General features: G+C 40.2%; 1 protein-coding gene across 1 annotated transcript in view; it reads right to left on the bottom strand.

Annotated features, from left to right (window-relative positions):
• Nucleotides 1–708: 708 nt before the first annotated feature.
• Nucleotides 709–14,442, bottom strand: part of LOC114668822 (interleukin-17 receptor B) — a 42,473-nt gene continuing 28,739 nt past the window's right edge. Inside the window, exons 9-11 of the mRNA XM_028824783.2 lie at nucleotides 13,608–13,680; nucleotides 13,187–13,270; nucleotides 709–2,172 (exon numbers count right to left, since the gene is read on the bottom strand). Coding sequence (XP_028680616.1) covers nucleotides 1,508–2,172; nucleotides 13,187–13,270; nucleotides 13,608–13,680 — 822 coding nt within the window. The 3' untranslated portion in view covers nucleotides 709–1,507. The remainder of the gene's footprint in view (nucleotides 2,173–13,186; nucleotides 13,271–13,607; nucleotides 13,681–14,442) is intronic.

Consider the following 14,442-nt stretch of genomic DNA (forward strand, 5'->3'; position numbering starts at 1 on the left):
AAATATTTGCTTTTGTACTTTAATCCACTATATAAATAGACCCATGCAACATCAGGTACATTGGATGGTCTTGTAATGCAAACATCAAAGCTAATTAAAAAAATTAAGACCATAAAATGAAAATAAAAACTCATCTGTGAATTTCCCATTGGGATTAATAAAGTATCTATCTATCTATCTATCTATCTATCTATCTATCTATCTATCTATCTATCTATCTATCTATCTATCTATCTATTTAGTCACAGCAGAAATATAGCATTTGTAATACTCTGTTGTACACTGTATTGATGCCACCCCCTCACCTTGTCTTGTAACTTGTACCCCAAGAACTAAACCAGTGAGGTTACCTGAAGTGAGTGGGCTATAACATGGCTGAACCAGCTACAGTATACTTACATAATACGTGTAACGCTAAAGTGGTGTTTCTGTGATTTTAGATGTGGTTCTGCAATCCCAGCATGTTTATGTAACAATCAATCACTCATGTTCCGTAGAATTTTTATTTCATAAAGTGCTTTCTTAGCAGCATGCGTGTGACACCACCACCTTCACCACTAGCAGTTTCTCACAGTTGTTTCTAATATTGTTGTCTGTTGCTGTTTGTACAGTGTTCTGCAAAACATGACATTTCACCAACTGCATGTTTAAATTAAAATTTTTATTATATACCATGAGCAATTTGTAATTTGTTTCTGATAGTTAACATTTTATTTTAGAAAATACATTTGGTAGAAATTAAGCAGTGAATAACAGTGTGCTGAGGGTTTACAAGGCAGCAGCATACAGAATTAGCACACAGAATCGAGGCTTCATTTTGAGTTTGCTGTGCTTCAGACAAAGAAACCCCTTGAGAAATACTTGGAGAAAAATTTACAAAACAAATAATGATTTCAGAATAACATAGTTCTTACATGCTGTGGCACAATGAGACAACTGGTTTCAGAGGACCTCTGCTGTCTTTTGGTAGTTTATAAGAGTTAAGCAGTATAGGCAAGGGTTCTTTGGTACCCCATGAAGCTTCTGAACAGCTAGAAAGCTGGCCTCCATGGACCACTCACTAGTTTATATTGGTGACGCTTTGGAGTAGATGGTTTTGTTTGAGTGTTTGGAACAGACCTGGATTCAGGGGATTTCTGTTGTCTCTCACAAGTTTACATAATGGAAGTATTATACTGCAGTTGTGGGCTCCAGGAGCTTTATAGTGAGAAGGTTAAATGAAAAATCTGAAATGGCGCAGATCTGGGGATTTACCTAACCATGTGCCTTTGGTACATTTGCAGTTGATTTGATATGTATAGCACTTCTGGGATATTGCTGTAGACACCCAAGAAAGTCAACTCATCTTATAGAAGAAGATGAAAAGCAGTACAAAACAAATACATGGCAGGCATTAGTTCAGCTCCTTGGTGTGCAAGTCATCAAGTGTTAGGAAGGACTGTCTGCCCCTTACAGTTGATAATAGGGCCTATGCTTGCTGCATTTTCTTTTTCTCTCCCTCTGCTTATCAAATATTGTATTCTGAAATTACTGTTGTCCTTACTTGCTGTTTTTTGAACTCTTGCACTGAACTATTCAGTTTCTCTAGGCTGAATTTTTGACAGTCCACTTCAGGAAGCATCAGGCTTTTCCAACAACCGTAGCTTGGCTTCTTTGTTGTGCACTGCAGATCTTTGCACAGTCTGCCCAGCTCCTTCAAAAGACAATATGACTTGCAGGCCCGTAGAACTGTTGCCACACTTTGATATGGTGCAGTGATGTCAAAGTGGACAACTTTGTACTTGTTCAAGTTTTGGGAGTCCTTGAGGTCTGCACTGAACAAGTTCAGGGCCAGGAGGAACATGTCTGCCAATGAGGAGGTGCACGTCTCATCTATCATATCGTTACCACTATTCCAGCCTCTGCCAGCAGCTTGTGGGCACAAGAAGATGACAAAGTGGGCATTTGCCTTTTGTGCAGCCAGCCACTGGACTGGCCCCATCTCTGCAATCTTTTGTTTTTGCCACATATCAAGGAAGACTATGCAGTGATAGTGTAGTTGCAGGAGCTCTGCAAAAGCCACCGCCGCACGTTGAAAGGTGTCAGTTTCCAATGAATAGATGACAAGCACTTTAGTCGGCCCTTCTCCCCTTGGACTGTAGGGAGTATCTTTAGGAGGCCTTCTTTTTTTACCTGAGAGAAAGGAAAACAGGCGCTATAATTAGTTACCTATGTAGCCATGCATATTATCAGGCAGGTCACTTAAAGAAGAAATACAATCTTACAAAAAGCTGAATCTACAGACTGGAGTTGTTTTAGACCTGCAGCATCTTACAGGTTCTCCTTGCTCCACAGAGTTGCTGGTTTAAAAAGTCAATTGTTGTTTTGTGTGTGTACGTCATTTTATTCTAATGTCTGCTGAACATGTCTGGACAGTAATTGTGTCTGTAAAATGTGACTATGGAATATAAGCTGTTAGGAGAGAATCAAAATAATTGAACTATGTGAAGAGAGATTAAGAACAGGCATGACAGGAGGGTTTCACATTTTAGAGTTAAGAGAGTAAGGTGGATGCATTCCTCACCTAATAAATAGATGGAAGTTGTTTGAGAGCAAACATTGCACAAATGTTAGAAATTGTTACTCCAAGGGTAAGTTATTAAGTAGCTAGTAGGGCTTTGGGACCCCTCAAATCTCAATTTGGTGTTTATAAAATATTGAGTGAATAATGATTGATGAACTAGGTTGAACTAAATGGCCTGTTCTCCTCAAAATTGTCAATGTACTGGACTTTTTCTATAGGCTTGTTTCTGTTAGTGCTGACATCACTTAGCTAATTCATTCCTTATTAAACATGGAATCAAATTTGCAAGATCTCTCATCTTATTTTATGAATTTGCGTTTCTCGTTGAGGGTTGCAGTGACACCTGTTCAAGCAGGTCAGCCAAGATTTCTCTGTCCCCAGTTACAGATTCCAGCTCCTTCCTTCTGAATATCCCGATGTCCCCAAGCCAGCGAGAGCTGTAATCCCTCCAGCATGTCCTGAGTCAGCTGCAGGGTCTCTGCCTAGCAGGATGCGCCTTGGGTGCCACCCGGAGACTTCCTTATTACATGCCCAAACTACCTCAACTGCCTCATCTCAATCTGGAGGAGCAGCAGGAGCTCTACTCTGAGCCTCTCACCCTGTCAAGGTGTCAGCCCAGCCACCCTGCAATGAAATACTTGTACTCACAATTGCATTCTTTCAGCAGTTGCAAACAGTTCCTGACCATAGTTGAGGACAGGGATGTAGATCAACTGGTAAACCAAGAGTTTTGCTCTAACACCATAGATCTGTACAGTGCCCTCAGAACAGGTGCCACATCTCAATACGCTTTGTCGATCTCACTTTCCCATTTTTCCATCACATGTGAACAAAATCCCAAGATACTTGACCTCCGCCACTAAGGGAAATTGAACCCCACCCTTCACCAGGAGAGAGCACTCCCTATTTAAGAAGGGTGACCCACCTACAGAAGGATCACACTCCTCAGCCTTCCAGGTAAGGCATATGCAAGGTTTCTGGAAGGAAAATGGTAGAGCCAAAGATATAGGTGGAAAAATATTGATTCTGTCCTGGTCGCTGAACAATAGACCGGCTCCTCTCCCTGGCATAGTTGCTGTAGGGAGCGTGGAAGTATGATAACCCAGTCTATGTGCATCTTTTAGGTTTGAAAAAAGCATATGATAGTGTTCCTCGGCATTTGTTGTGCGAGGTGCTATAGGAATATGGGGTATCAGGGCCCCTCTTGTGTGTTATTCAATCCCTATATGATTGCTGAGATAGCTGTGTCTGAATACTTGGCATTAAATCAGGTTTACATGATGGGGGACTAATCTCGAAGGCTTGTGACTGCCAAAAACCCTTTCTAAAATGGTCGGTTCAGAGTAAACAAGCCATACTGCTGGGACGTCAGTGTAATTTCTGGGAGGGCTGTAGTGTTTGGACCTAATAAAATCAGATTCAAAATAACAAGTCTGTTCTAACAGTGAATGCTGAACAACACATATTTGATGAACTGAATGATGACTTTACCTCAGACGAGACATTTCCCTCCAACCCTTTTCTTGCCATTTTCCCCGTTTAGTAGTTTTGGAGTATGCGGCCTGGCCTGATTTATTTCCTCTTTTTACTTGCCATTTAAGTCATTTTTCAAGGTGTTCACCTACAGAATACCATATTCAAACTTTGGTTTTTCCTCTTATTATGCCAATTATGGAAACACAAAGTGGCTTGGCTGGTCCATGTCAAATATGCTTTCTGCAAGCCTTTTACTCCCAAACAACTACTCTAAATAATCTGGCGGAAAACGATTATAGAAAGCAACCAATGAGATTTTAATACCAGCAGACCAGGAGATGTGCTTTTTTTCAAGAATGAAATCATAAAAAACAAGTATCTTTTTCAAAGGCTGTAATTTGTCCTGAAAGCCATAGTGTTAAACCTAAATAATAGTTGGACAAGGATTGCAAAATATAATTAACTAAAGTACTGTTATTTAGGGATAAAATACTAAGATGAAAACCGAGTTAAGACAAAAGAGCAATGAGCCCAAAATTAGGGTGTCAGATTCAATATTACTAAACTGCACTTGTTCAAATCCGTAATCGCGAATGAAGGGCTCCTGTTGCTGCACTGGAATTTATCAGCAGTCTTCATGACGCAAGTCATGGAGGAAGTCCTTACCAATGGGGCAAGGTCTCGTAGCAACTCATTACCCACCATTAGAGATTTCTGAAATTAAAATCTTTCTCAAACAGAGAACTAAAGTTAAAATGCATACATAAAAATAAAGCTTGAAACTTCAGATTTGAAAATTTGAAGTGAAAAAAAACATTTCTAACTAACCAGAACAGGTTTTCCAGTGCTTATCAACTTTTTGTTGTTGTTAAGCTTCTGAAGAATACCACCACTAGTGTTGATTGGAGAAATTTGGAAAACGTTTTTCACAGCAAATTTGCTGAATTGGTTGGTGACCTGAAAATTTCCTTAGACAAATGTTTTTTCCCAGCATTCCATGATGCTTTGTGAGGCCATTGTGACATCACAGAATTGTAGTAGCCAATATTGAATGAAACAGTCCCCCCCCCACACACCCCCAACCCAAAACTATACCCCCCAAACTATATACAGTAATCCCTCGCTACTTCGCGGTTCACTTTTCACGGATTCACGACTTCGCGGATTTTATATGTAAGCATATCTAAATACATAACGCGGATTTTTTGCTGCTTCGCGGGTTTCTGCGGACAATGGGTGTTTTTACTTGCTTCCTCAGTTGGTTTGCCCAGTTGATTTCATACAAGAGATGCTATTGGCGGATGGCTGAGAAGCTACCCAATCAGAGCACGCAGTTAAGTTCCTGTGTGCTGCTGATTGGCTCAGCGACGGAGTGTTGCATTAACCAGGAAGTCTCATCTCACTCATTCATCATTAACGTGCTAATGCTTCAGGGGCCGTGTCCAAGCACCAACAGAAGATGCAAATGATTGCAGAAAAGGTAAAAGTTTTGGATATGCTGAAGGAAGGGAACAGCTACACCGCTGCAGGACATCAATTCTTTTTATTTAAAAAGGAGGAAAAGCATATAAGATCTACGACCGCAGTGTCCTTTAACCAGGGTGCAAAACAAGTTGCAAGTGGACGTGATAAGGCAGTAGTCTGGATGGAATCTGCTTTAGGAATCTTTGCAACAAGGTCGACGACGTCATGACCGCCTACAAGCTGCTACGTGTACTTCGCTATACAGTAAGTGTAAACTTATCTACCGATTTCATTTTGCTTAGCAGTTGTCCCTGTTTTTAATAGAGTAAATGGTGGGTTGTAAACAATACAGGGATGGTTTAAAAACGTCCAAATACACGTTAAATAATTAAATAAATATAGTGTCCCTACTTCGCGGAAATTCAGTTATCGCGATCGGCCTTGGAACCTATCTCCCGCGATAAGTGAGGGATTACTGTATTGCAGATCCTAGTAGTGGGTGGTATACCAGATCAGCTGCCATACAGGGTGAAATTCTTCGTCTGGTGTGGATATAATCGTAAGAACTGTTTTACTGGTATGCTGAAAATTTGCAGAAAACTTTCAAATACATTGAAACACAAAACGTACATGCAGAAGGACACTGCAAATGTGTCAGTGTACTTGTGTCTTCAAGGCCATGTCTTTTTGTATGGACTTGTATGTGAGCCTGTCTCTTTAGTAGCATTACCAGTAGTGTTGTGTAATTGATGCAAACAGGAAGGAGTATACAGCAGAATCTATGTGCTCTAGCGTTCTGCATATTTGGTAGTAGCGGCAGTGTACTTTTTGGTTTGAGAGAGGTGAGTATCTGCTATGAAATCTGTAGGGGTTAAGCCTCAGTGAATTCATGCTTCCTGCTCCTGTTTCCACTGTCTGGAAGAATTTTTAATATTCTGATATTTAATTCTTTTAATTTTACCTCAGGGAAGCACAGTGGGTACAGTGGTTAGCACTGCTGCCTCACAACTCTGGTCACTATTTGATCACAATAATCAGTCCAGCATAGTTGGCAGACACTTAAAAATGGACACTTAAAAGATAATCACACCGTTGTAATCCATTCAAAAGTAGATAAATTTCTACTTCCACATTGACTTCATTGCATTTTGCCAAGTTTAGCAAAGGTCTCGTACATTTCCTGTGATCTTGCCAAACTCAAGTCAGAGTGAAATTAGTGAGGTTTGCTCATCGCTAACCACCACCTTTGTTTCTTCTCCTGACTCTTGTCTCTTTAAGCCAGACATGGCCACCATCTAATAGTTTGTCAGTCCTCCTTGTTGCCAAATGTCTTTGTCTCAGAGGTAGTACTGGAGTTCTGAGAAGTCTAGTAGCCTAGGGCAGTGTTCACAATCTGTGAATCCTTCATATTAATGAATCATTTTACTATTGTATCAATATTAAACACTGCAAAGAGATTAATAACCTATCTAGTGATGTTTTGGAAGTATTATTACAGCCAAAATAAGCCTTATTAAGGGCTTGCTGCATAAGAGTAAATAAGTAATAGATGCATTTGTGCAATGCCTAAACAAAAGTGTTATCTAAGATTTATTCTGAATACTGAAGCCAAATACAATGTCAAAACACAGAGCAGAAGGTCAAAAAAAATCCACAAAAATCAGAGCATAAAGAATTTACAAAAGCACAAGAACTTGCCCCTCCAGTGCGCATTCCCAATGAACTGCCAGACCCTCCGAATTCATAGAGCGGAGGGCATTTCCTGGTGGTGATTGGCAGGTGGCCCTGTCTCTTGGGGGACCACCCACAAAACACTTAAAACATGACAAAGGCAGCTTGTATACATAGAAAGAAAAAAAAAAATAAAATAAAGAATGATGCACATCATCAACATAAAAAGAAACAAAAAAGACATTTGAACCAAAACCAAAGGAGGAACCCTGGCTGACACATGACAGTTTACAGATGCACCACAAGCAATTAAGCAAAAATATTAATTATACTAGGGGCTTTTTTTGTGATGGTGTGCGCTGGTGTGGCACACCGACACCTTGGCCACGACAACTGGTCTTAGCATTGACTACATATTAAATGATTCCATAATCAATTGTGTGGTGTCCAAATTTGTATACTTTTACCCATCGTTGTGCGTTCTGTGTTAACTGGTTCCGGTATATCCTATATTCTTACATATTATGGCCTGTGTTTGTGTTCATCTGTCTCCACTGTCGCAGTGCTTATTACAACATGAAAATTAATCATTAACCTTCAGTTACCTTGTGCTACCGAGATCCTTAATGGTAACAGCAAATTTAGCTTTTTATTTTCTCTCTGCATCAAGTCTGTTGTTCGGTATCTTTTGCTTTCTCCCCAATACCCTAGCAGAGGTTTAATACGTACGGACTGGAAAAATGGGAGGCGAGTGTTTTAGGAAGAAGCGCTGTGGGTGTAGCCTTTGGTTTCACCGCTATTCACTACACAATCTTTAATGGATATTTTCCAGATGTTTATTCTCATTTGAGAATACCCCATGAGACTATTCTTTGACCAAAAAAAAAAATTCTGCAACTCTCAAAACAGTTCCCTACGTCCCAGAACACATGTAAATGTTGATGCTATGTGTACATTTTCTAAATTGTTTTAATCCATCCACGTACATGTTTTCATTTTTTGTGTCACATTCTCTATACGTTATTTATGGTACCAGTGGTTTTTTCTTTTTTTATTGGGCAGGACCAGCTGAACCAATCGCATCTCTTTAGGGTGCGTTCAGACCCCCTCTTCACAACGCGAGCAGCATTATAAGTCCTGCGAGAAAGAGATTTAACCACGCCCAGGGCAGGAAATAAAGGACAAATAATGTTTTTACAAAAGTTTAAAGTAAAACTGAAAATAATGCTTACTGTATGTAACAATTCCCATGAAAATAACAATCTCTTTAAATTGTTTATCCAGTAAACCAAACCCAGGAGTGGGTGAGCGAACTGAGCAGGGGGTGGAGCTCCCTAGTAGTACTAGTAATAATAATAATAAATAAATCTGCGATGTAGCGGGGGCGCGATAACTGAACCGCGATATAGTGGGGGATCACTGTAGTATAAAACATCAGTTACCCACTGACTTAAAAGAGGAGAGTTAAGATTCTTCCAGTTGAGCAAGATAAGTCTACGTGCCAATAGTGTAGTGAAGGCAATTACAGTTTGTTTGTCCTTCTCCACTTTAAGCCCACCTGGGAGTCCACCAAACACCGCTGTTAATGGGTTGGGAGGGATTGTGACACCAAGGCTGTCTGAAAGGCATTTAAAGATTTTGGTCCAGGTTAATTTGGTGCAGGCCCAAAACATGTCACCCAATGAGGATGGAAATTGATTGCAGTGTTCGCAGGTTGGATCTTGCCCTGGAAACATTTTGACATTTTGGACAATTCTAAAACGAGACAGATATGTTCGATATATAATTCTGAGTTGAATAATTGTATGCGTTTCCTCCGGGTGCTCCGGTTTCCTCCCACAGTCCAAAGACATGCAGGTTAATAATTCATTAATAATAATAATTCATTACATTTATATAGCGCTTTTCTCCGTACTCAAAGCGCTATCCACACAGGGAGGAACCGGGAAGCGAACCCACAATCTTCCAGTCTCCTTACTGCAAAGCAGCAGCACTACCACTGCGCCAGGTGCATTGGTGTATGTGCCCTGCAGTGGGCTGGCGTCCTGCCGGGGGTTTGTTTCCTGCCTTGCACCCTGTGTTGGCTGGGATTGGCTCCAGCAGACCCCCCGTGACCCTGTAGTTAGGATATACCAGACTGGATAATGGATGGATGGATAATTGTATGCTTTGCACATATGGAGTTCGAGTGAATTCTCTGCATTGCTACCTTCCACTCCTTTTCTGAAATATTGAGTGAGAGATCCTTTCCCCATTGTCCTCTTGGATCTTTGAAAGGGAGGGACTGTAAAATGGTTTTATATATTGCAGAAATGCTGTCTGAGTCCTCGAGACTGAGCAATATTTTGTCCAGCCTGGTGGGAGGTGAGGAAAATCGGGCAGGTTCTGTTTAATAAAGTTTCTAATTTGAAGATAGTGAAAGAAATGTATTGCTGGAAAGTTAAATTTGGAATGTAATTGTTCTCAGGATGCAAAGACGTGGTCTATGTACAGTGATTTAATCCCAAATGTTTTCCAGATATTAAAAACTGCATATGTTTGCGAGGGTTGAAAAAGGTGGTTCTCGTGCAGAGGTGCCACAGATAAAAGCTTCTCTCTTAAAATGCGTCCTACATTGGTTCCATATTCTGAGTGAGTGAAGCACAATTTTGTTGTTAGTAAATTGGCGATAACTTGCATTTATTGGGGCACAAAGCAGGGAATATAAAGAAGTACTGCAGGATTTTATTTCTATTGCGGACCAAGACTGTTTACAGTATGTTCATCTATGTATGTCCAGGTTTTTATAGCTTGTATGTTTGCTGCCCAGAAGTAAAACTGAAAGTTAGGTAGAGCCATGCCCTCTTCTGCATTAGGTCTTTGTAGGGTCACTCTTTGGATACATGGATGTTTTAAATTCCAAATAATTGAGGTTATGGTTGAATCTAATTGCTTAAAAAATTATTTATTGATGTATATTGGAATGTTTTGAAATAAAAAGAGAAGTTTAGGAAGGAAGTGTTTCTTTTTTGAAGCATTCCCTCCTTTTGTTTCTTTCTGCAAACTACCCACGGTATGGCTGCAGTTATTCTGTGCATCAATGTTTATTGTTTGTCATCCTTAAAGAACTTGGAAGAATTTACTATTGGATTCTGAATTTGCTGGGAATTCAAGTGCAGTATGAAAAGGGACATAACAGACAGTCCAAACTGCAGAAGCCGTAGTGGAGTGTTAAATGGTTCACAAACATAAGTGGTGGGCAAGGAAGAAAGAAACCGGTCAGATACACAGGGGAGGCAAAACCAGAAGAGTAAAGACGTGACAAACTAATAAGAGAAGGACAGCACACATGGTGAGAGGAATGTGGCACAATTTAACAGTTGGCACACATAGTTGTGACAGATTTCAAGAAGGGAGCTAAGAATGATGTTGCCGAATATCTGACATAAAGGACTTCTATTTTGACATACGTGAACCATGGTAAGTGGACAAATCCATCTTTGGACTGAACACCCATGACAATGTTCAAAACACATTAGAACTTACCTGTGGTTGATTTTCTGACCCTGGCAGCTACCAGGGCTCCTTTACACCAATGACAATATGCCTGTATAACAACTCACTATGACTATAACCGCCAAGTCAGAAGCTTGCTTTTATTTGGTTCTCTCTCTTTTCAGTCATTCTGGTATACTGTATCTGAGAGCAATTTGTTTTTAGTCATAATAATGTTATTTTTTTTATTGAATTTCTTTAAAAAGCCAAATTTCCCCCTCGGAGAAATGAAATTCTATATACCTACAGTATCCTTCTAACTTCCACTAATACAAGTAATGCTAAAATCATTAAGCACTCCTCTTTTTTCTCATCTGTGACTGCGTCCTGCTCATATAGACCATACTGAAAGTGACATTCACCTTGCTTTTAAATGGGATGCAGTGGCAAGTAATGTTTACTTTACAATTTCAGTAAATGGGATTGCCTCCCAGCCTGTGATTATTTGCATGTTTTCCTTTAGCTTCTTTTCCATTTCATCCTAAAGACATTTATATAAATGCAAAATGGTGACCTAGGCTAAGTGGGGATTTATGAAGGAATACAGTTGTGCTTGAAAGTTTGTGAACCCTTTAGAATTTTCTATATTTCTGCAAAAATATGACCCAAAACATCATCAGATTTTCACTCAGGTCCTAAAAGTAGATAAAAAGAAACCAGTTAAACAATTGAGACAAAAATATTATACTTGGTCATTTATTTATTGAGGAAAATGATCAAATATTTCATATTTGTGAGTGGCAAAAGAATGTGAACCTCTAGGAATAGCAGTTAGTTTGAAGGTGAAATCCGAGTCAGGTGTTTTCAATCAATGGGATGACAATCAGGTGTGAGTGGGCACCCTGTGTTATTTAAAGAACAGGGATCTATCAAAGTCTGCTCTTCACAATACATGTTTGTGGAAGTGTATCATGGCACGAACAAAGGAGATTTCTGAGGACCTCAGAAAAAGAGATGTTGATGCTCATCAGGCTGGAAAAGGTTACAAAACCATCTCTGAAGTGTTTGAACTCCACCAATCCACAGTCAGACAGCTTGTGTACAAATGGAGGAAATTCAAGACCATTGTTACCCTTCCCAGGAGTGGTCGACCAACAAAGATCACTCCAAGAGCAAGGTGTGTAATAGTTGGCAAGGTCACAATGGACCCCAGGGTAACTTCTAAGCAACTGAAGGCCTCTCTCACATTGGCTAATGTTCATGTTCATGAGTCCACCATCAGGAGAACACTGAACAGTGGTGTGCATGGCAGGGTTGCAATGAGAAAGCCACTGCTCGCCAAAAAAAACATTGCTGCTCGTCTGCAGTTTGATAAAGATCACGTGGACAAACAAGAAGGCTATTGGAAGAATGTTTTGTGGATGGATGAGACCAAAATAGAACTTTTTGGTTTAAATGAAAAGTGCTATGTTTGGAGAAAGGAAAACACTGCATTCCAGCATAAGAACCTTATCCCATCTGTGAAACATGGTGGTGGTAGTATCATGGTTTGGGCCTGTTTTGCTGCATCTGGGCCAGGATGGCTTGCCTTCATTGATAGAACAATGAATTCTGAATTATATCAGAGAATTCTAAAGGAAATTGTCAGGACATCAGTCCATGAACTGAATCTCAAGAGAAGGTGGGTCATGCAGAAAGACAACGACCCTAAGCACACAAGTCGTTCTACCAAAGAATGGTTAAAGAAGAATAAAATTGATGTTTTGGAATAGCCAAGTCAAAGTCCTGACCTTAATCCAATCGAAATGTTGTGGAAGGACCTGAAGCAAGCAGTTAATGTGAGGAAACCCACCAACATCCCAGAGTTGAAGCTGTTCTGTACGGAGGACTGATCAACAGTTACCGGAAACGTTTAATTGCAGTTATTGCTGCAAAGGGGGGTCAGATACTGAAAGCAAAGGTTCACATACTTTTGCCACTCACAAATATGTAATGTTCGATCATTTTCCTTAATAAATAAATTACCAAGTATAATATTTTTGTCTCATTTGTTTAAGTGGTTTCTCTTTATCTACTTTTAGGACTTGAGTGAAAATCTGATGATGTTTTAGGTCATATTTATGCAGAAATAAAGAAAATTCTAAAGGGTTCACAAACTTTCAAGCACAACTGTATATTGGCTCCTGCCCAGAATGACCAGCACAGCCTCCCGTCTGTCTCACTGAAAAGTATGTCTGGAAAAAAAACTAAAACGTTACAGATTGCTGTAGACGATGACCTAGGTGCACGTGTTCTCAAACATCTATACTTTGTCACACAGGCCATCAAAAGTGTGCAGCCATTGTTGTCTAGCCGTCCTGGTACAAGTCACACTATCTTTCCCTGTTGAACATATCTAGACTGGTCCTTCTGTACAGCAGTCAACTGCCGGTTTCTGAGTGCTTGTCCATGATTTTGTGATTGCCAGTCTGTGAACAGCTCATGTACACTCCCTATGGCAATGTATCTGAAACACACTAATGTGTAAGTAGGACTTACCCAGTCTGCAAGCCACCCAGGCTGCCAGTGTTATCAGGAGAGCAAGGACAACAGAACCACCAGCAAGCAGCGGCAGCATAACACCTGTAGAACAGATAAAGAGAGAGAGACTCCATTTCACTGAGATGCCATGGGCATACTTTTATTATTCACATACCCATTCAAGAAACCAGGAAGGAATTAATTCCCAGCTATGTTAAGGAGCTCCATTAACACACAAGCTTAGGAGAATCTCCTTTTGACTGGGGCACTTTGTGTTGTTCACTGTGGTTGGGGCATAATGGAAGGTTGCAGGCAGTGTCCCTTCTACTTTTCTGGAAGGGGTTTGAAGGCTTTAATTTAATGGCAATCCCAACATTCCAAACACAAGTCCAGGACCACTGAGTTTACTGTAATCTCAACCCACCAAGTGAAAACGTACCTTCCGTGCTGCACTCCACTTTAGTTAGGCTCCTTTTGCAATCTGGTTGACAACCTTCAAAAGCAGGTATCACCTTAAAAGTAAAGCAAATGGTAAATTTTTAATTCTCATTAACCTACATATGGGGAGAAATAAAAGTAACTGACCTCTGCTTGATACACACATTGTTAGGCAAGGCGAGGCTGGCATGCAGTGGCTTAACATTAAGCCTCTACTCCAGGCTTGGTGGGAATGACTATGTTGGGGAATTGATCAAGAATGGTAAACTGTGTTTTAGTTATTTTTATTATTAAAGATTGTTAAGTTTTTTTCTATATGATAAGTGAAGATCTCTTTTTTTCTAACTTTTTAGGTGTATTCTCATATAAGGCAAAAAGCACCTACTGTAATAGTCATGTCAGCTTGTCTATCCGCATGAAATAACCTGACAGATTTTGTTGAAATTTGGCACACTTATTTAAATTTGTTGCATTTTTATTGAGAGATATCAAAATTAGTAGGCTGTACATTGTCATACTTGCGCATTGTCAGATGGCCATCTTCCAGGCTTACCTGAGGCATGCAGTATCCTGCCATGATGAGAGGGGACACTGTCACTAAGGGTCTTCTCTCCTTTTGAAACCCTCACAGTGACAAGAAGATGGCAAATAAGGGCAACAGAAACAAAGAAGTTCCACCTTTTCCAACTTAGACAGTATAAAAAGCGGACGTCCCTGAAAGGTGGCGTCTCTTTTTGAACCAGTGCAATGACCAGTGCGCAGCTTTCCCAAACTTGACCCAACATTTAGAGAAGCCATTTCAATGCCAGTTTGTAGTCTTGTTATCTGCATTAAAC

The sequence above is a fragment of the Erpetoichthys calabaricus genome, chromosome 18, assembly GCF_900747795.2.
Source record: "Erpetoichthys calabaricus chromosome 18, fErpCal1.3, whole genome shotgun sequence".
Classification (NCBI taxonomy): Eukaryota; Metazoa; Chordata; class Cladistia; order Polypteriformes; family Polypteridae; genus Erpetoichthys; species Erpetoichthys calabaricus.